Genomic DNA, 19,410 nt, shown 5'->3' on the forward strand with positions numbered 1-19,410 from the left:
AAATTAACCTTAAGTGATCTGTGATTTGATAGAAAAGAAGGCTGACGTTTCACTATTCCATCAGAGAGTTAGGTCCAGAGGTATAAAAACACAGGTGATGTTGGATGTTATTTACAGCGCGCAAGCAAGAAAAGTGGGGATGCTGCTGTTGCTGTGTCTGGTTCTGATGGGATTACTAGCCCAGGCTGAGGAGCCTGAATGCAGGTTGCTGAGCAGAGCAAAGCTTCCAGAACTCGTCAGTGATGGAGATCTGCTTATCGGAGGAATCTTCAGCTTTCATTCAGGCTACGTCGGAAAACAATACAGCTTTAAGAACTTTCCAGAAGACCCAATATGTGTGAGGTATCTGGCATCTCATCAAATTGAAAAAATAAAACCTTAAATCATCACTTTAACAATTAAAACTGCAGAGTATCACTATTTTAACCTCTGGATGACACATTTTGCTACTGTACTAATGGTAATAATTTAGATTACTGTTCTAATAATTTGTTCAAAGGTATACACATATTATATATGCATGTAAGTTAAGTGAGATTTCTATTGATTTATTATATTAATAATGCATGTTGTGTCTTCAGTTTAAATTTCAGAGAATTTCAATTTGCACAAGCAATGGTCTTTGCAATTGAAGAAATAAATAACTCGAAACTTCTCCCCAACCACACCCTGGGATACAAAATCTATAATGCCTGTGGCTACACAAACATACTAAAATCTGCCATTACTTTAATGAATGGGGAAACCTACAAGTGCAACAAATCCGAGAGAATCCAAGCTATAATTGGACACTCAGGATCAACACCTACAATTGGATTTGCCAGGATACTAGGCAGGTTTGATATACCTGTGGTAAGAGATACTTTACTACTACCTATGTAATACAACTGAATGCATAAAGGTTGTAACGTTGACATTTTCTCCAAAAGGCATTTTTAATGTTTTAGCATTTAAAATTTTGAAAATGGACTCATATGATCTTCTCTTTTCCAACACAGGTAAGTCACTTTGCCACCTGTGCATGTCTGAGTAACAGAAAAGAGTTTCCCACCTTCTTCAGGACCATTCCTAGTGACTATTACCAGAGCAGAGCACTTGCCCAGCTGGTCAAACACTTTGGCTGGACCTGGGTGGGGGCTGTAAGTAGCAACAATGACTATGGAATCAATGGCATGGCCACTTTTATGCAAGTGGCTCAACAAGAAGGTGTGTGTGTTGAGTATTCTGAGGCGTTTGACAGTACTGGTCCATACAATGTGCTTCTCAGGATAGTCAACATAATAAAACGCTCCACCTCAAAGGTCATCATGGCCTTTATGACACACCGGGAAATCAAAGTGCTGGTGGAAGAGACCGAGCGACAGAACATTACTGACATACAATGGATTGGCAGCGACGCCTGGATCACAGACACTTCCCTTACAAACAGCAAGGGCAACAAGGCACTCGTCGGGGCAATAGGATTTGTAGTCAGCAAGGCACAGATACCTGGCCTGCAGAACTATCTCCAGAGACTCCACCCATCACACTTTCCTCAGAGCTCTTTTGTCAGAGAATTCTGGGAAATTGTGTTCAACTGCACATTGGCCACTGGAAGCAAGAAATACCAGAAAAGACCCTGTAATGGCTCTGAAAATCTACAAAATGTGCAGAACCAGTTCACTGACGTCAGTGAGCTGCGTTTCACCAACAATGTGTACAAAGCTGTGTATGCTGTGGCTCACGCACTGCACAACCTGTACACCTATGAGCACGGCTATGGTCTTGATTCCAGTAGCACACTGCCACCATGGAAGGTAATTTTTCAGTAGTACTGTTGGCAACATTTGCACTCAGTATATATATACTACCGAAACACCACAGCTTTTAGCCTTTCTTGTCTTGTAATCAAATTTAATTAGGCAACTTTAATTAGGTAATAAATCTAGTTTCAACCAGCTATCACTGAATAAGAAATATATATTGTTTTACAGAAAAACTGCTAAAGAGAAAAACAATTTACTTTGATCATAACGGAAAGTTCATGACATGCCCAGCACAGAAAATTCAGAAATACTGACTGATTTAGAATTTAAATTAGTATCCGATTCAGCATAACTAAAATCAAAGTGAACCTAAATGGCAAAGACATAATATAGGTTCACTTATCATTACTTAGCATTACATCATATATAAACTAGGTAGTATAAAATAAGGTTTTACATATGCATTATATATATATATACACACACACACACAGCGCAAGAATTAGACAATTAGCACTCTAGTGTTCTATACTTCAGTGGTAACACTATTAATGCACTATTTTAACAAATACAAATGCATGTGCACTCCACTTATTATGTTTTTGCAATTCTTACCAAACTCTAGGTACAAATTTTTGTTGTCTTTCTGCTCTAGCTATATAAAATTATTTTTACTAATTCCATTTAACATGTACCATTAAACAAAAAATGTACTTGACTCAACCAAAATTAACAAGTTTTACCCAAGGCTATTCAGATAAAAACCTGAGAAGTAATCAAGAATATACAAGAGTGGCCACTGTTGTCAATGCAAGATTTTTTTCTAGGCCTGCAACAAACATTCAACATATTAAGAACATATTCAAAAAAGTCTTAATAGCATTCTAGGAAGCCATGGTAACATGCAAACAATTACTCATGGTTAACAGAAAGGAAGCTTACCTTATAGCAAGATTTTGTTAAGGTAAAAAACAAACTCATCTAAGCAATCCACAGCTGCTGCCTCAGAGTATGGAGAATATTTGAATACATGGGGTCTTACCACGGCAATCAATTTCACCTTTGTAGGTTTTACACTACCTGCAAACTGTGAATTTCACACTAAAAACGGGAGAAAACATACTTTTTGATATCAACGGAGATCCATCAGCCAAATACGATTTGATAAATTTACAAAATGTGGATGAGAGCACCATACAGTTGGCCACAATTGGCTACTATGATGCATCGTTACCAAAAGGACAACAGTTTATCATGAACAACACTAAGATTGTCTGGGGAGGAGGCAGCAAAAAGGTATTACCATTACCATTTAATATGTACACAGTAATTTCAGAAGTGTGAGATTTCAGCAACCGTGTTTTCAGTGTTACTCAAAAAGTAGCAGCAACCATCTTCAAGACCTGTACCCTGAACTCTGCTCTGTGTGTGCTTTTGTGTCCCTGCCAGGTGCCAGTGTCAGTGTGTAGTGAGAGCTGTCCCCCAGGAACCCGCAAGGCCGTGCAGAAAGGAAAGCCTGTTTGCTGTTATGACTGCATACCCTGTGCTGAGGGGGAGATCAGCAATACTACAGGTAAATACCAAGAACATTAAAAGTATAGTCTGTAAATGCCTTGATTTCAGTTTTTTTTTTTCTACTGGCTAATTATGTGTATTTCACTGGCAGATTCCACTGAGTGCACAAAGTGCCCAGATGATAAGTGGTCCAATGAGAAGAGGGATCGGTGTGTCACAAAAGAAATTGAGTTCTTGTCTTATGAAGAAATAATGGGAATAACGTTGGCATTTGTTTGCTCATTTGGAGTCTGTCTGACTATAATTGTTTTCATAATTTTCTTTCATTACAGAGATACACCTGTTGTCAGGGCCAACAACTCTGAGCTGAGTTTCCTGCTGCTCTTTTCCCTGACCCTCTGTTTCCTCTGCTCACTCACTTTCATCGGCCGACCCTCTCACTGGTCCTGTATGCTGCGCCACACGGCGTTTGGGATCACCTTTGTCCTCTGCATCTCTTGTGTTCTGGGGAAAACAATAGTGGTGTTAATGGCCTTCAGGGCTACACTCCCAGGCAGTAATGTCATGAAATGGTTTGGACCTTCTCAGCAGAGGCTCAGTGTTCTTGTATTCACTCTCATACAGGTGCTAATTTGTCTGCTCTGGTTAACATTATCCCCTCCTTTCCCCAACAAGAACATGAAGTACTACAAAGACAAGATCATTCTAGAGTGTGATGTGGGGTCAGCAGTCGGCTTCTGGGCTGTGCTGGGGTACATTGGTCTCCTCTCTGCCCTGTGCTTTGTACTGGCTTTTCTGGCAAGGAAGCTGCCTGACAACTTCAATGAAGCCAAATTCATCACCTTCAGCATGCTCATATTCTGTGCTGTCTGGATCACCTTTATCCCAGCTTATGTCAGCTCACCTGGGAAGTTCACTGTGGCTGTGGAAATATTTGCCATTTTAGCCTCAAGCTCTGGTTTGCTATTTTGCATTTTCATTCCAAAATGCTACATAATACTAAATAAACCAGAAAAAAACACAAAAAAGCACATACTGGGCAAAACACACAGGGAATACTAGTAAATACAATACTAAGTAATAGTGACAATAAAGAGAACAATGTGTTACATTGTGATATAACTGGAAATTAATAAATTACATACTGATTAACTTCAAGCTTTTTTGACATTTTACTTCTGCATCTACAGAATCAGAATGGCATAAAAGTACAGAAGTGAAAACGGCAACCCATGTCAATATTCTGTCTGGTCTATAAGGTAAAGAAAATAGTGTTACATCCCCTCTAGTGGGCATAAAATGTATTACAGCATCAAATGTTCCAAAACACTCAAGTGCTTTTTTACAGCATTCCGTGTAAATAAAAACACATCAAATGCAGACCAGTAATAAAACAATATTCATATTTCTAAAACACGCAAAAAAATGCAGAAAATATTTACTTAGCGTCCCCTGCCTCATGTGCTGGGATAGGCTCCAGATTCACATAAAACTCTGTGCTGCACAACAGGATACAGAAGACATATAGATCAATATTGACCTATTTTAATGCATAATGTTTAATGTGTAAATGTAAACATAAGTCTAACCTGTAACATATAATAAATGATACACTGACAGATATCTATCTATATAGATATCTATATCTATCTATATCTATATATCTATATATCTATATATATATATATATATATATATATATATATATATCTAGATAGATAGATAGATATTCAAATCTGCAGAAAAGACAAATTAGTTTAACTTTTCTGCTGACAATTAAAAATTCTGAACACCAGTCAGAATATTGCTGACACAATATTTCAGAGCACATTACTAGATTTCAAAGAGCATCCTGTAATGCACGTACTGTACAGCAGTATTAATAAAATATAACTTCTACTACAAAACAATTCACTGTGGTTTTAAAGTAACTCTTTTTAATTGAAAATTCCTTTTAATCTGAAAAAATATGCATAAATGCACATTATGCAGATACAGCAGGCAAGCAAAAAATTTGATCCAGAAACTTGTCAAAAACAACTTAAAACTCAAAGTGTTTGTCAAAAACATTGGAATAGTAACATAACAGTAGAGTGTCATCATCACAAAAAGTCAATTAGGTGTTTCTTGCTAATTATTCTCAGGTGCATTGCACAGTGTTACAGGGTGCATTGTTCTCCTCTAGTTGGAGGCTGACCTGGTTCAGTATGAAACCAGGCATTCTTTCCTGACCTCAGAAACATTGGGGCCTGCAGGTTGCCACTCCTTATTCTGCAGTGTTCAGGCGCAATACATTTGTGAGGTCAAATCATAGGTAAAGCCAATAAATAAATATTCCCCTGTAGTAAACTGAAAAACGAGGTACCATTAGTGTTTTGAAGGTCCAACCTCACCCTCATATACAAAGAGGTCTATGAATATGCTACCTAAAACTTTAAATAATACTACACAATGAGTGTCTATGCATAACTTTGATTTTTATTCATGCAAGTTCTGCTTTTACTGTTTTTTCATCATTATAAAGACACCTTTCCTGTGTGGAAAAGTCAGCTATGGTCATACACCATAATCACAACCATCACAAACACAAAAGGCTTAGTATTTTTTTCTGTATTTCATATTTTTTATGGTAAAGCTACAAAGGAACTGAACAGTCCATAATTCACTGCATCATAACACTGAAACCTAAAAAAAAAACTTCCCAGATAACAAACAATCTTTCAGTGAATAGGATGTTATTTGTTTAAGTTCATGGCCTTCAGCAAATGTTCAGATTACCTTTGAGAATTAGGCACGTTATTGAAAATCAGTTGTCGTCCTACACCTGTGCTACACACAAAGGCTATAAAAGCAAGGCACACTAAAAGATCAGCACTCTGACAGAGTCAGGACTCTGAAATGAGACTATTTGGAGTTATCTTCTTTGCTCTTTTAACAAGGGGAGATAATTCCTTTTGCAAATTGCTGGAAAGCAAATCAAACAATGATAAATCAAATGACATGAGTATGACAGAAGGAGGAATCTTCATCATTTATAATTCTTTCATGGCTATTTTATACCAATGCAAAATAATGCCGTTAAAGATAACATTGGACAGGTAAGTGAAATTCCACTGAGAAAACCAAAATGATTTCTGTATTCATGGGTTGATTTTCAGTAGCAAAGTATAAAACTGGCAGTAAGAAATATGTTAAGTGACAGTGATATAAGACAATACACTGTCTGTTTTCAGTTAGAGTTATTAATTGGACCTTAAGAACTTTCAGAGAACAGTTTACTGTCATAATTAATTATTTTAAAGCAGTTTCACTGTAAGTACACAGATTCTTCTTGCTAGTATAATAAAATATTTATTGAGATACACATACCACTTATTATAAAAAAATTTCCAATATACAATTTGACACAATTGAATTGAATAATTATACTTAACATATGTTTAATATGTAAACCCATGGTGTGTTTAATGAATATAAATCTTGTATTTTCCATTGATATTTGTGTGGGCTATCTACCCCTTCTTATTTTACAGAGAACTTAAGCATACCCATTCAATGACCTTCACCACTGAGGAGATTAAGATAAACAGCAAGCTGCTCATACTGGGCAACAGAATCTACTATGCCTGTAAAAACATTAAAATGCTCGGTGCAGCATGGACAACCGTGCCTGGACAAGAGAACCGCAGCAGGGCCAGAGTGCAGGCACTCAAAGGACATCCCTCATCAGGATCCATCAGCACAGCGAGCAAGACCATTGCCCCTTTACATATTTCACTGGTGAGAATCACTGTACAACACTGCTGTTCATTAATATACAGTATTCTCACAAGTTATACGTTTTACATCATTCATTTAAAATCTTAATAGGATAAGAACATTAATATATTTTTTCTCCTTTATAGATAAGCTACATGAAAACCAGTAAATGTCTGAGCGATGGAAACAGATACACTTGGTTTTTCAGAATGGTGCCCAGTGACTGCTTTCACATCAACCCCCTAGTTGTCCTTCTAAAACCTTATGGCTGGACATGGTTTGGATTTGTCTCCTGCACAAATGTGTACTCAGAATTTACCAAAATTGCAAGAAAGGAGGGAATATATATTGAATATATGACACAATACCTCAACACAACTTTGGAAAAAACTGTGCTTTTAAGTCCAAAGACCATGAAAACTTACTTTCGAGGGCTCTTTGGGATAACAGAATGTACCACAGGTATACAGTGGATTGGAATTGAGGCCTGGATTCAAACTAGAGATCTAGTAACTGTTGGGATGGCAAATATTCTGCAGATATTAATGAGTTCTGCCATCACAGAGTGCCACACTGCAGGGCTGCAGTACTTCTGGTTGAATATGCAAACATCAGACAACACCTTTCCCAAGGACTACTGGGACAAGCACTTGTCAGAAAATTACAGTATGACTCCACATGGAGAATTCAGTCCCATGTCTCAGCGCGGAGTCTATAATGATATTAGCATGGTCACATATCAATCAGTATGCTTTGTTGATAGCACTGTGCACACACACCATAAACAAACTGTCAGCACTTATTCCATCTGTCCTAACAGGAATTATTCTCCACTAAAGCAGGTATGACTTTTAAATTCCTATGAAGAACTTAATATTGGTATATTATAACCAATGTCTAAAAATGGAAGAATACTGTTACATAATGCAACATTCACATTTTTTAATTTTATCGCTAATAGTCACATAAACCGTTACCAGATCTTTAAAACTTAACATTATCTGATAACGAAAATGCACTGCATTTAAAACTGGGCATTAAAAGTACTCCATCTTTGAAAGGTGCCCAGATCAGTGTGCAGAAGGAACTGCCCAACTAAAATAGAGGAGACAGACCACTGTGAGGAAAGGAGACAATTGTGCTTCTTCATGCTAAGCATCAAAGGAAAAATGTCTAACCAACCTGGTATGATTATGCAAAATTTGTAAATAAAAAATAAACTGTCATGTTATTGTGTTATATGCTTGAATTTTCAAGGGTGGAAGACTAAACTTGATTTTTCCCTTTTTTCTGTAGGTGTAAAGAAATATTTTCCATACATTCTAGAAACTGCGATAAAAGCGGACAACAATCGCAGTATCACCCATATAGGGATTCTAGGTTGGGTGTTAAGTACATTATTAATTCTTGGACTTTTCCTGACAGCAGCAGTGGCAGTTCTCATCCTGCAGAATGCACAAAATATTCCTATTGTTAGGGCCAACAACTCTGAGCTGAGCTTCCTGCTGCTCTTTTCCCTGACCCTGTGTTTCCTCTGTTCACTCACTTTCATCGGCCGAGCCTCTCACTGGTCCTGTATGCTGCGCCACACGGCGTTTGGGATCACCTTTGTCCTCTGCATCTCTTGTGTTCTGGGGAAAACAATAGTGGTGTTAATGGCCTTCAGGGCTACACTCCCAGGCAGTAATGTCATGAAATGGTTTGGACCTCCTCAGCAGATGCTCAGTGTCCTTGTATTCACTCTCATACAGGTGCTAATTTGTCTGCTCTGGTTAACATTATCCCCTCCTTTCCTCAACATCAACATGAAGTACTACAAAGACAAGCCAATTCCAGGGTGTGCTGTAGGGTTGGATCTGGGATTCTCTGGTGTTTTAGAGCACACAGAAATTCTTCCTGTCTTGTGCCTTTTGACTGCTCTGCTTATTCATGTTCTATATTGTGGTAAAGCAAAGCTTCTTTCATTAAGCATTCTTATATACTGTGTGATGTGGACAGCATTTATTGAACTGTATGTCAGATCACTAGCAAAGTATATGGTAATGAGTGAAATCATTTCAGTTTTGTCTTGAAACAGAGCAAAAAATGCAAATATTTTTTAAAAATGTCTGGCAATAAACTTTTGCTACTGTTAATCTAATGACTTCACACAGATCTCGATGCCATTCAAAATAACACATTATTAGTGTTTTTTCCAGTGTATACATCAGTGTATTAATTGTATCTATAATTCCTTTCTTACTCCCAGGAAAACATACTACACTTTTTTAATACCCCCCCCCCCAAAAAAAAAAAGAATTAATGGCCATTTAACTATAATAATATAATGGTCACCAATAAAACACCATGATAGAACATAAATGGAGTGCAAACTATACTTTAAAAATAAGACTCCCCCATTTAACCAAAATCAGTTAACAGTGCACGTTTCTAAAATAATTGCTTCAAGGTAAGACGTAAATACTCATTAACGAGCACCAGCTGTGACCTCATTCACCTCACGAAGGGGTTACTTCTACAGCTTTCTACGAAATAACTGCAATTCAAATTTAATTAAGTTCCCTCAATTGCGTTTCCTTGTAAATTATATATTTTCTTTACAGGCGCACTTACAATTGAGGTATAACAAATCATCTTGGTACAAACCTTACATTCAAGTCGTTCTGGTGACGTAATGGGTCACGTCCAATTAACTTATTAATTCTAGTTAATTAGTTCGGATAATAGAAAAGCAGAAGGCATAAATTATCAAACCTCATGATGTATGTTGTATTTTAACTTTAAGACATTCGTAAAATATTTCCTGAGAAGCTATTGCTGAAATCACCAACGGCTATCCCCGCGCGCCAGCTACTCGCCACTCTCGTGCACACATTTAAACTATATTACTGTACGCTATAAAATGTGAAAAGACGTAACAGGTCAAATATACTTATTCATCGATTACAAGGGAAATTCAGTTAAACAACATGTTTTTTTTTTTTTTTACAAATAACTACAGGAGCAAGTGCTGATACATGTTCTTTGCTCTTCTCCGTCCTTCTCCATGGTGTACCTCAGATTGCATGGAGCGCTCAGTCACTATCGCCCCCTCCCCTCCCCTCCATGAACCTGCCAGCACGTCGTTTTGTCGCCCCTCGCGGGACAAATTCGCACTGCTGCCAACAACACAAATCTTGTAATTCATTTGAATTCATTTAAACCACAATCAATGCATAAATATAGTTGTAGCAACCGAGTAATGACAGGGGCGTAGTTAGATATGAACGGATGGGGCGGCGATGGCAAACAAATTGTAGCGCAGAGCAATAAGTACACATTTATTTGGGGAGAATAAAAACGTTTTATGGGGGGGTAAAGCCCCCCTAAAACAGGCCTAGCGATGCCCCTGACTGGCAAAAATATAATCATTTTTTCATATAGTTATTACATTATTGGCTGTTACACCAACATTAACGTAATAACTTGCATAAAAAGTGCTTTTCCGACACATGTTTTTCAGAACATTAAGTAAAATTTTTCTTCCACAATTGTTACATATCCTCGACTACGTCATATCAGGTCATAAAACACAAATGAACCAAACTAAAAATTAACAAAGCACTAACTTAAAAGCTTATTTGCTACTTCTGAGGTCACAGTAACTATGGATGACCCTCGAGAACTGGTCACAGCGGGATGCTGGAATTGTTATAAATGCTTGTAGAATCTAAACTGTTCTCCAGATTGCAGCTCTGTCTGGCCAGTACTCAATAATGAGACTCTTTGGAGTTATTCTGTTTGCTCTGCTAACAAGAGCACAGAATCCCACTTGCAAATTAGTTGGGAATGCTGAAGTTCCTGACCTATCAAAAGATGGAGACTTCATCATAGGAGGTGTCTTCTCATTTGACAACATAAACACAAAAGACAACTTTGAATTCACAGTGCAACCAACATTTTCAAAATGCATAAGGTAAGTGAACATCTCCAGGAACACAAACTATTTCATTTTAAACCTGTAAACCAAATACAATTTTAACCAAATGCACCCGTATATCAGTGTGGGAAAACAATATATTTTTTCACACAATACAAGAAGGTACAATTTCTTTTATGCAGGCGAGATTTACTATACTAATTTAAACGTTGTGTATACTGCAAAGGATAATGTACGCTTGTCTGGGACCAAACAAATTAGATATGTTTTCCAAATGGAAAATATCTATGGTAGTGTATAATTGCCTAAAAATAATGTTGTGACGTCTTAATTTCATGTCACTATAGCATTTGTTTGTTATATATACTGTATATATGTATGTAGAAAAAATTGAGACCACCCTACATTTGTAAACAAATCTGCATTTTTAAATCCTGGTTTTCAATCGTGGTTCTGCTGGAAGAAGGCTATGTTGAATAGCAGGTTGCTTACAGGTTCAAAATTTCTAAGACAGCAGTACACTAGAATAAGGTGAAGCAGGAGACACTAGGAAAGGCCTGAAACCAGCCAAGTAAAGAGCAGAAGTGACATCCTAATGCTAGAGATGACCGTTAACTTATCCGACAATTTCTCATGAATCAAAGGATGACATGAATTGAGTTTGTGTCTGTGACGGCTGTACATTCCGTGTCTTAAACTGCTTCTCTTCACTATCAGGAAGAACTACAGGGAATATAAGCTTGCCCGTACGATGGTCTTCACCATTGAGGAGATTAACAGGAACAACAAGCTGCTCCCAGGTGTCACACTGGGCTACAGGATCTACAATGCCTGTGGAAACATCCAGATACTCAGTGCAGTGTTCACTGCTGTGTCTGGACCTGATGATTGCAGCAACACCAGAGTGCAAGCACTTATTGGATGCTCCTCATCAGGACCCAGTAGTATAGTGAGCAAAGCCATTTCCCCTTTACACATTCCTATGGTGAGTATCACTATAAAGATTGCAGTTAATTATTAAGCCGCATCATCATAGATTACTGGTTTTACGTCATTGGAAATTTCTGAAAATAATTATATTCTCTATTTTCTATTTTATAGGTCAGCCACCTGGCAACCTGTGATTGTCTGAGTAATAGAAAACTCTACCCTTCATTTTTCAGAACTGTGCCCAGTGACCGCTTTCAGGTCATAGCCCTAGTTGAGCTCTTGAAATATTACGGCTGGACATGGGTGGGGTTTATCTACAGCAATGAGATGTACGCTGAGGAAGGGGCAGCTGCATTTACAAAGCTTGCAAGGAAGGAAGAGATTTGTATTGAATACATAACACAGTTCATTGATACTGCTCCAGAGGAACATGTGCTTTCAATTGCAAAGACAATAAAAACATCCACTGCCAAAGTTGTCTTAGCTTTCATGTCCATGTCCTTCTTCAGAAGATTCCTGGAAATAACAAAGAGTGCAAATATTACTGGTATACAGTGGATTGGTAGTGAGGCCTGGATCATAACAAGAGATTTAGCAACAGTGGGCAGTGTGAATTTACTGCAGGGTGCAATGGGGTTTGCTATCACTGAATGCCTTATCCCAGGACTGAGAGACTTTTTGCTCAGTCTTCGACCATCAGACCATCCTGAAAGCAGCTTCACTAGGGTCTTTTGGGAAACAGCGTTTAGTTGTCGCTTGTCTGTCAACAGCAGCTCTGGTTTTTCAAAACTGTGCAATGAGACAGAGGATGTAAGGACCATCACTAATGACTATACAGACATGTCAGAGTCTAGAACTGTCTACAGTGTCTACAAGGGAGTGTATGCCATAGCCCATGCACTGCACAGCCTCCTGGACTGTGTCCAGGGAGAGAACCCCAGCACTGGAGAGCCATGCTCTAAGAAGGATGACATTCAGCCATGGCAGGTGAGATCGGTAATAAGGTAACAAAATACAGATTTCAACTACTCTCATTATGATATACACTGGAGTTTCAAAATACTTTTTATTGTTATTTTCAGTAAAAAGAAAATCTCTCCACACAGGTGTTACGGCATTTGAAGATAATAAATTTTATCACCCATTGTGGGGACAAAGTTTATTTTGATGAAAATGGAGCTTCTGTCCCTCAGTATGATTTAGTGAACTGGCAAATTGACACAAAAGGTTTTGTCAAAATCATCAATGTTGGCCGGTATGATGCGTCGTTACCAAGTGGACAGAGACTTAAGATAAAGCAGAATGTCAGTATTGTTTGGACTGGAAACCAAGACAAGGTGATCACATACAATCTATAGATTTCTAGGTATAATTCTACATCCATATTTACATTCTGGAGGCAGAAAGAGAGAGAAATCAGAAATGTTACAGGAAGTGATGATAGATAGATAGATAGATAGATAGATAGATAGATAGATAGATAGATAGATAGATAGATGATAGATAGATAGATAGATAGATAGATAGATAGATAGATAGATAGATAGATAGATAGATAGATAGATAGATAGATAGATAGAAACATTCATACATACAAACATACATACTGTACATTATTTAAAGTGCTAAGGGGCCCCAACAGAAATACTGATGTGACTGTTGCATCTCTGGAAGGTTCCGCAGTCTGTTTGCACAGAGAGCTGCCTTCCTGGAACGCGAAAAGCTTTAAATAAGAGAAGGCCTGTGTGCTGCTTTGACTGTATACACTGCGCTGAGGGAGAAATCAGCAACCAGACAGGTAACTTATCATGTCTGCCGACGCAGGAACTTGTAAAGCATGTGGCTCTTTATAGCCAAATTCTGAACAATAAAGTTGAAATTTATCTTATAATGTATGTTTGTTTTTTGCAATAACTTTTACGTTATATATAAATATGAAATTATTTTTTACAGACTCCATCACCTGCATTCAGTGCCATGATGAATATTGGTCCAATGAAAATAGAGACCAGTGTGTTTCAAAAGTTACAGAATTCCTGTCCTATGATGAGATTATGGGGACGCTGCTTCTTGCCTTTGCTTGCTTTGGGGCACTTTTAGCTCTGATAATGTTGGCTGTGTTCCTGCACTCAAAAAACACGCCCATCGTCAGAGCCAACAACTCTGAGCTGAGCTTCCTGCTGCTCTTTTCCCTGACCCTCTGTTTCCTCTGCTCACTCACTTTCATCGGCCGACCCTCTCACTGGTCCTGTATGCTGCGCCACACGGCGTTTGGGATCACCTTTGTCCTCTGCATCTCTTGTGTTCTGGGGAAAACAATAGTGGTGTTAATGGCCTTCAGGGCTACACTCCCAGGCAGTAATGTCATGAAATGGTTTGGACCTTCTCAGCAGAGGCTCAGTGTCCTTGTATTCACTCTCATACAGGTGCTAATTTGTCTGCTCTGGTTAACATTATCCCCTCCTTTCCCCAACAAGAACACGAAGTACTACAAAGACAAGATCATTCTAGAGTGTGATGTGGGGTCAGCAGTGGGCTTCTGGGCTGTGCTGGGGTACATTGGTCTCCTCTCTGCCCTGTGCTTTGTACTGGCTTTTCTGGCCAGGAAGCTGCCTGATAACTTCAATGAAGCCAAATTCATCACCTTCAGCATGCTCATATTCTGTGCTGTCTGGATCACCTTTATCCCAGCTTATGTCAGCTCACCTGGGAAATTCACTGTAGCCGTCGAGATATTTGCCATTTTAGCTTCCACTTATAGCCTTCTTTTCTGCATTTTTCTGCCCAAATGTTATATTATTGTTTTTAAGCCAGAATTAAATTCAAAGAAGCATTTAATGGGCAAAATGGCATCAAAATCACTGTAAGCTGAAATGAAAAGTAATTTCAATTTAAAATAAATGCTTGTCTAAATCTAATTTAATAAACATCAGAATTTTTAACTTGAATATATTCAGTTAGTTTATATCTGTTATTTGGAATGATCAACACCAGTGAAACAATTGTTATCAAGAAAACACGTGTAATTTGATTTAATCCATTTTATTTACAGCTATTTGCAAAATTAGAAACTGATGGAATTCTTACAATGGGAGCAGCACACACATACAGACACATTATGAGCAATTTAGTGGTACCAGTGAGCCCAAATGTGGTAAAAAGAAAAACATTGCTCTTGGGGGAAACCCACAGAACATGACGACTCTACACACACAGGGTTAGAGGGGAGTTCTCACCCCCTACCCTGGAGATGTGTGCCACTGTACACCCACCCCATAGATGATAAAAAAAAAAAAAAAAAATCTCAAAAAGCACACTCTCAAAGGCTTCTTATTGCTTCAGAGGACACCAAGATTGGTGCTGACCCCGGAGATTTAGTCAGTACTGTGTGCGCAATGGGATTCGGGACTGTTGTTATAAATGCTGGTAAAATCGCGACTTCTCTCCAGACCGTGGCTCTGTCTGGACAGAGTACTCAATAATGCGGCTCATCGAAGTTATTCTGCTTGCACTGCTTGCCAGAGCGCAGGATCCCTCATGCAAATATTTGGGTAGTGCCGAAGTTCCCGATCTATCGAAAGAGGGAGACATCATAATAGGGGGAATCTTCTCATATGACACTTTGAATATCGAAGTGAAGCACGAATTCAACGTTAAACCAACACTTTTCAAATGCAAGCGGTGAGTAAACATATCTGGTACTTTGTGCAGTGTGCAGACTATGTGTAATTCTATAAAATTTAAATATAGTTGTTTCCAGAACTCAAATTAATTACACAAATTGGAATGGTAAGAGAATAGGGCACGTGAGTATATGCTAGAGTGTGGGAATACTGCTAGACTTTTCTTTTCTGGAGTCTTTATAGAATCAGGCCGTAAGTCTCATAAATTCATACTTATTTAGAGATCTGGAACTTTCAAAAACAGCTAAAATGTAAAAAAAAAAAAATGTGATTCAACAAAGAATAGAGTCATGGCATTGGATCTAACATATTCTTGCTTTTTTAAACAGTTTTATCAGTAACCCAACAATCTGATTTTGGTGTTTCATTTGAATGTTGTGCAACGCAGAACGGCATGAAAATGCCATATTGATGTCTTCATCTTGGCGCTTTTTTCTGCAGTATTACTTTCAGAGTGTCGTTCTTTTTTCATGTGTTGAATCGCCTTTGTTCTCTATCAGGAAGAACTACAGGGAATATAAACTTGCCCGTACGATGGTCTTCACCATTGCGGAGATTAACAGGAACAACAAGCTGCTCCCAGGTGTCACACTGGGCTACAGGATCTACAATGCCTGTGGAGACACCAACATCCTCAATGCGGCGTTGGCGGCTGCAGCTGGGCCGGAGAACTGCAGCAGTGCCAGGATACAGGCACTCATCGGCCCCCCCTCATCGGGAGCCAGTAGCACAGCAGGAAAAGCCATTGCCCCTTTACACATTCCACTGGTGAGAGTCACTGTACAGCTCTGCTGATTGTTAATATGTTGTAATATTCATAGGATTATATACTTCTATTATGCTTCTAAAATTCTTATTAGGATTATACAGTGTTATAATCTGTTTCTCTCCCTTTATAGATCAGTCACCTGGCAACCTGTGATTGTCTGAGTAATAGAAAACTCTACCCTTCATTTTTCAGAACTGTGCCCAGTGACCGCTTTCAGGTCATAGCCCTAGTTGAGCTCTTGAAATATTACGGCTGGACATGGGTGGGGTTTATCTACAGCAATGAGATGTACGCTGAGGAAGGGGCAGCTGCATTTACAAAGCTTGCAAGGAAGGAGGAGATTTGTATTGAATACATAACACAGTTCATTGATACTGCTCCAGAGGAACATGTGCTTTCAATTGCAAAGACAATAAAAACATCCACTGCCAAAGTTGTCTTAGCTTTCATGTCCATGTCCTTCTTCCGGAAGTTCCTGGAAATGACAAAGAGTGAAAATATTACTGGTATACAGTGGATTGGTAGTGAGGCCTGGATCATAACAAGAGATTTAGCAACAGTGGGCAGTGTGAATTTACTGCAGGGTGCAATGGGGTTTGCTATCACTGAATGCCTTATCCCAGGACTGAGAGACTTTTTGCTCAGTCTTCGACCATCAGACCATCCTGAAAGCAGCTTCACTAGGGTCTTTTGGGAAACAGCGTTTAGTTGTCGCTTGTCTGTCAACAGCAGCTCTGGTTTTTCAAAACTGTGCAATGAGACAGAGGATGTAAGGACCATCACTAATGACTATACAGACATGTCAGAGTCTAGAACTGTCTACAGTGTCTACAAGGGAGTGTATGCCATAGCCCATGCACTGCACAGCCTCCTGGACTGTGTCCAGGGAGAGAACCCCATCACTGGAGAGCCATGCTCTAAGAAGGATGACATTCAGCCATGGCAGGTGAGATCGGTAATAAGGTAACAAAATACAGATTTCAACTATTCTCATTATGATATACACTGGAGTTTCAAAATGCATTTTATTGTTATTTTCAGTAAAAAGAAAATCTCTCCACACAGGTATTACGCCATTTGAAGATAATAAATTTTATCACCCATTGTGGGGACAAAGTTTATTTTGATGAAAATGGAGCTTCTGTCCCTCAGTATGATTTAGTGAACTGGCAAATTGACACAAAAGGTTTTGTCAGAATCATCAATGTTGGCCGGTATGATGCGTCGTTACCAAGTGGACAGAGACTTAAGATAAAGCAGAATGTCAGTATTGTTTGGACTGGAAACCAAGACAAGGTGATCACATACAATCTATAGATTTCTAGGTATAATTCTACATCCATATTTACATTCTGGAGGCAGAAAGAGAGAGAAATCAGAAATGTGACAGGAAGTGATGATAGATAGATAGATAGATAGATAGATAGATAGATAGATAGATAGATAGATAGATAGATAGATAGATAGATAGATAGATAGATAGAAACATTCATACATGCAAACATACATACTGTACACTATTTAAAGTGCTAAGGGGCCCCAACAGAAATACTGATGTGACTGTTGCATCTCTGGAAGGTTCCGCAGTCTGTTTGCACAGAGAGCTGCCTGCCTGGAACACGAAAAGCTTTAAATAAGAGAAGGCCTGTGTGCTGCTTTGACTGCATACACTGCGCTGAGGGAGAAATTAGCAACCAGACAGGTAACTTATCATGTCAGAAACTTGTAAAGCATGTGGCTCTTTATAGACAAATTCTGAACAATAAAGTTGAAATTTATGTTATAATGTATGCTTGTTTTTTGCAATAGCTTTTATGTTACACATGAATTTGAAATTATTTTCTTTATATTATATTTTACAGACTCCGTCACCTGTATTCAGTGCCCTGATGAATATTGGTCCAATGAAAATAGAGACCAGTGTGTTTCAAAAGTTACAGAATTCCTGTCCTATGATGAGATTATGGGGACGCTGCTTCTTGCCTTTGCTTGCTTTGGGGCACTTTTAGCTCTGATAATGTTGGCTGTGTTCCTGCACTCAAAAAACACGCCCATCGTCAGAGCCAACAACTCTGAGCTGAGCTTCCTGCTGCTCTTTTCCCTGACCCTCTGTTTCCTCTGCTCACTCACTTTCATCGGCCGACCCTCTCACTGGTCCTGTATGCTGCGCCACACGGCGTTTGGGATCACCTTTGTCCTCTGCATCTCTTGTGTTCTGGGGAAAACAATAGTGGTGTTAATGGCCTTCAGGGCTACACTCCCAGGCAGTAATGTCATGAAATGGTTTGGACCTTCTCAGCAGAGGCTCAGTGTCCTTGCATTCACTCTCATACAGGTGCTAATTTGTGTGCTCTGGTTAACATTATCCCCTCCTTTCCCCAACAAGAACATGAAGTACTACAAAGACAAGATCATTCTAGAGTGTGATGTGGGGTCAGCAGTGGGCTTCTGGGCTGTGCTGGGGTACATTGGTCTCCTCTCTGCCCTGTGCTTTGTACTGGCTTTTCTGGCCAGGAAGCTGCCTGACAACTTCAATGAAGCCAAATTCATCACCTTCAGCATGCTCATATTCTGTGCAGTCTGGATCACCTTTATCCCAGCTTATGTCAGCTCACCTGGGAAGTTCACTGTGGCTGTTGAGATTTTTGCCATTTTGGCTTCCAGTTTTGGTCTGCTTTTCTCTATTTTTCTACCCAAATGTTATATTATTATTTTTAAGCCTGAACTAAATTCAAAGAAGCATTTAATGGGCAAAATGGCATCAAAATCTCTGTAATTTCATTAAGAAAAAAATGAATTTCAATACATTTCCCAACTCTTGCTTTTTACTACCCTCATATTTTGGTTTGTATATTGGGAATAAACACTCTGTTCTTTTATAATATTCTCATATTTTGGATTGTAATCTTGCAGAAATGTGACCAGAGATATTTTCTGAAGACATAATAAATAAAATCATTCTTTACTCTTTCCTTCCATTGTTGCAATTCATGATTTGTTTTTTAAAAAATAATAAGGAACTAATGTAATTTTTACACATGTAGTGAATTCATGCTGTTCTGTGCTCTTTAGAAGTTTTTAGAAATCAAG

General features: G+C 38.7%; 4 protein-coding genes and 1 long non-coding RNA gene across 7 annotated transcripts in view; 4 read left to right on the forward strand and 1 right to left on the reverse strand.

Moving 5' to 3' along the window:
* LOC125712190 (uncharacterized) overlaps nt 1-9,899 on the reverse strand; it is a 62,243-nt gene extending 52,344 nt beyond the window's left edge. The window contains exons 1-2 of the long non-coding RNA XR_007383204.1: nt 9,666-9,899; nt 3,680-3,764 (exon numbers count right to left, since the gene is read on the reverse strand). This is a non-coding gene — a long non-coding RNA (uncharacterized LOC125712190). The remainder of the gene's footprint in view (nt 1-3,679; nt 3,765-9,665) is intronic.
* LOC125712182 (extracellular calcium-sensing receptor-like) overlaps nt 1-14,736 on the forward strand; it is a 28,448-nt gene extending 13,712 nt beyond the window's left edge. Inside the window, exons 3-8 of one of the 3 annotated variants that reach the window (XM_048981956.1) lie at nt 999-1,796; nt 2,814-3,041; nt 3,195-3,318; nt 3,412-3,469; nt 3,593-3,884; nt 14,295-14,736. In XM_048981956.1, coding sequence (XP_048837913.1) covers nt 999-1,796; nt 2,814-3,041; nt 3,195-3,318; nt 3,412-3,469; nt 3,593-3,884; nt 14,295-14,735 — 1,941 coding nt within the window. In that variant the 3' untranslated portion in view covers nt 14,736. Of the gene's footprint in view, nt 1-119; nt 343-581; nt 853-998; nt 1,797-2,813; nt 3,042-3,194; nt 3,319-3,411; nt 4,400-14,294 lie in introns of those variants that run through there. The other 2 variants (XM_048981955.1, XM_048981958.1) reach the window with 2 other exon arrangements.
* Nucleotides 6,117-9,221, forward strand: LOC125712186 (extracellular calcium-sensing receptor-like). The gene is made up of 5 exons (XM_048981963.1): nt 6,117-6,358; nt 6,794-7,040; nt 7,166-7,861; nt 8,081-8,204; nt 8,316-9,221. The coding sequence occupies exons 1-5, from the start codon at nt 6,159-6,161 to the stop codon at nt 9,089-9,091; spliced, it is 2,043 nt and encodes a 680-aa protein (XP_048837920.1). The 5' UTR covers nt 6,117-6,158; the 3' UTR covers nt 9,092-9,221.
* On the forward strand, nt 10,492-12,213 carry LOC125712188 (extracellular calcium-sensing receptor-like). Its single transcript, XM_048981967.1, has 3 exons — nt 10,492-10,974; nt 11,656-11,923; nt 12,102-12,213. Exons 1-3 carry the CDS (start codon nt 10,775-10,777, stop codon nt 12,114-12,116), a joined length of 483 nt encoding a protein of 160 aa, XP_048837924.1. The 5' UTR covers nt 10,492-10,774; the 3' UTR covers nt 12,117-12,213.
* Nucleotides 14,737-14,823: 87 nt separating the features above from the next.
* Nucleotides 14,824-19,296, forward strand: LOC125712181 (extracellular calcium-sensing receptor-like). Its single transcript, XM_048981953.1, has 6 exons — nt 14,824-15,549; nt 16,052-16,319; nt 16,451-17,266; nt 17,386-17,616; nt 17,899-18,022; nt 18,183-19,296. Exons 1-6 carry the CDS (start codon nt 15,350-15,352, stop codon nt 19,094-19,096), a joined length of 2,553 nt encoding a protein of 850 aa, XP_048837910.1. The 5' UTR covers nt 14,824-15,349; the 3' UTR covers nt 19,097-19,296.
* Nucleotides 19,297-19,410: the final 114 nt, after the last annotated feature.

The sequence above is a fragment of the Brienomyrus brachyistius genome, chromosome 17 (genome assembly GCF_023856365.1).
Source record: "Brienomyrus brachyistius isolate T26 chromosome 17, BBRACH_0.4, whole genome shotgun sequence".
Classification (NCBI taxonomy): Eukaryota; Metazoa; Chordata; class Actinopteri; order Osteoglossiformes; family Mormyridae; genus Brienomyrus; species Brienomyrus brachyistius.

Excerpts from the sequence above, each read along its gene's own strand:
- LOC125712186 (XM_048981963.1), top strand. The coding sequence starts at position 6,159 with ATGAGACTATTTGGAGTTATCTTCTTTGCTCTTTTAACAAGGGGAGAT. Across the intron at positions 7,041-7,165 it reads CCCCTTTACATATTTCACTG|ATAAGCTACATGAAAACCAG; the intron begins GTGAGAATCACT and ends TCTCCTTTATAG. Across the intron at positions 7,862-8,080 it reads ATTATTCTCCACTAAAGCAG|GTGCCCAGATCAGTGTGCAG; the intron begins GTATGACTTTTA and ends CATCTTTGAAAG.
- LOC125712188 (XM_048981967.1), top strand. The coding sequence starts at position 10,775 with ATGAGACTCTTTGGAGTTATTCTGTTTGCTCTGCTAACAAGAGCACAG. Across the intron at positions 10,975-11,655 it reads ACATTTTCAAAATGCATAAG|GAAGAACTACAGGGAATATA; the intron begins GTAAGTGAACAT and ends CTTCACTATCAG.
- LOC125712181 (XM_048981953.1), top strand. The coding sequence starts at position 15,350 with ATGCGGCTCATCGAAGTTATTCTGCTTGCACTGCTTGCCAGAGCGCAG. Across the intron at positions 17,617-17,898 it reads GGACTGGAAACCAAGACAAG|GTTCCGCAGTCTGTTTGCAC; the intron begins GTGATCACATAC and ends CATCTCTGGAAG. Across the intron at positions 18,023-18,182 it reads AGAAATTAGCAACCAGACAG|ACTCCGTCACCTGTATTCAG; the intron begins GTAACTTATCAT and ends TATATTTTACAG.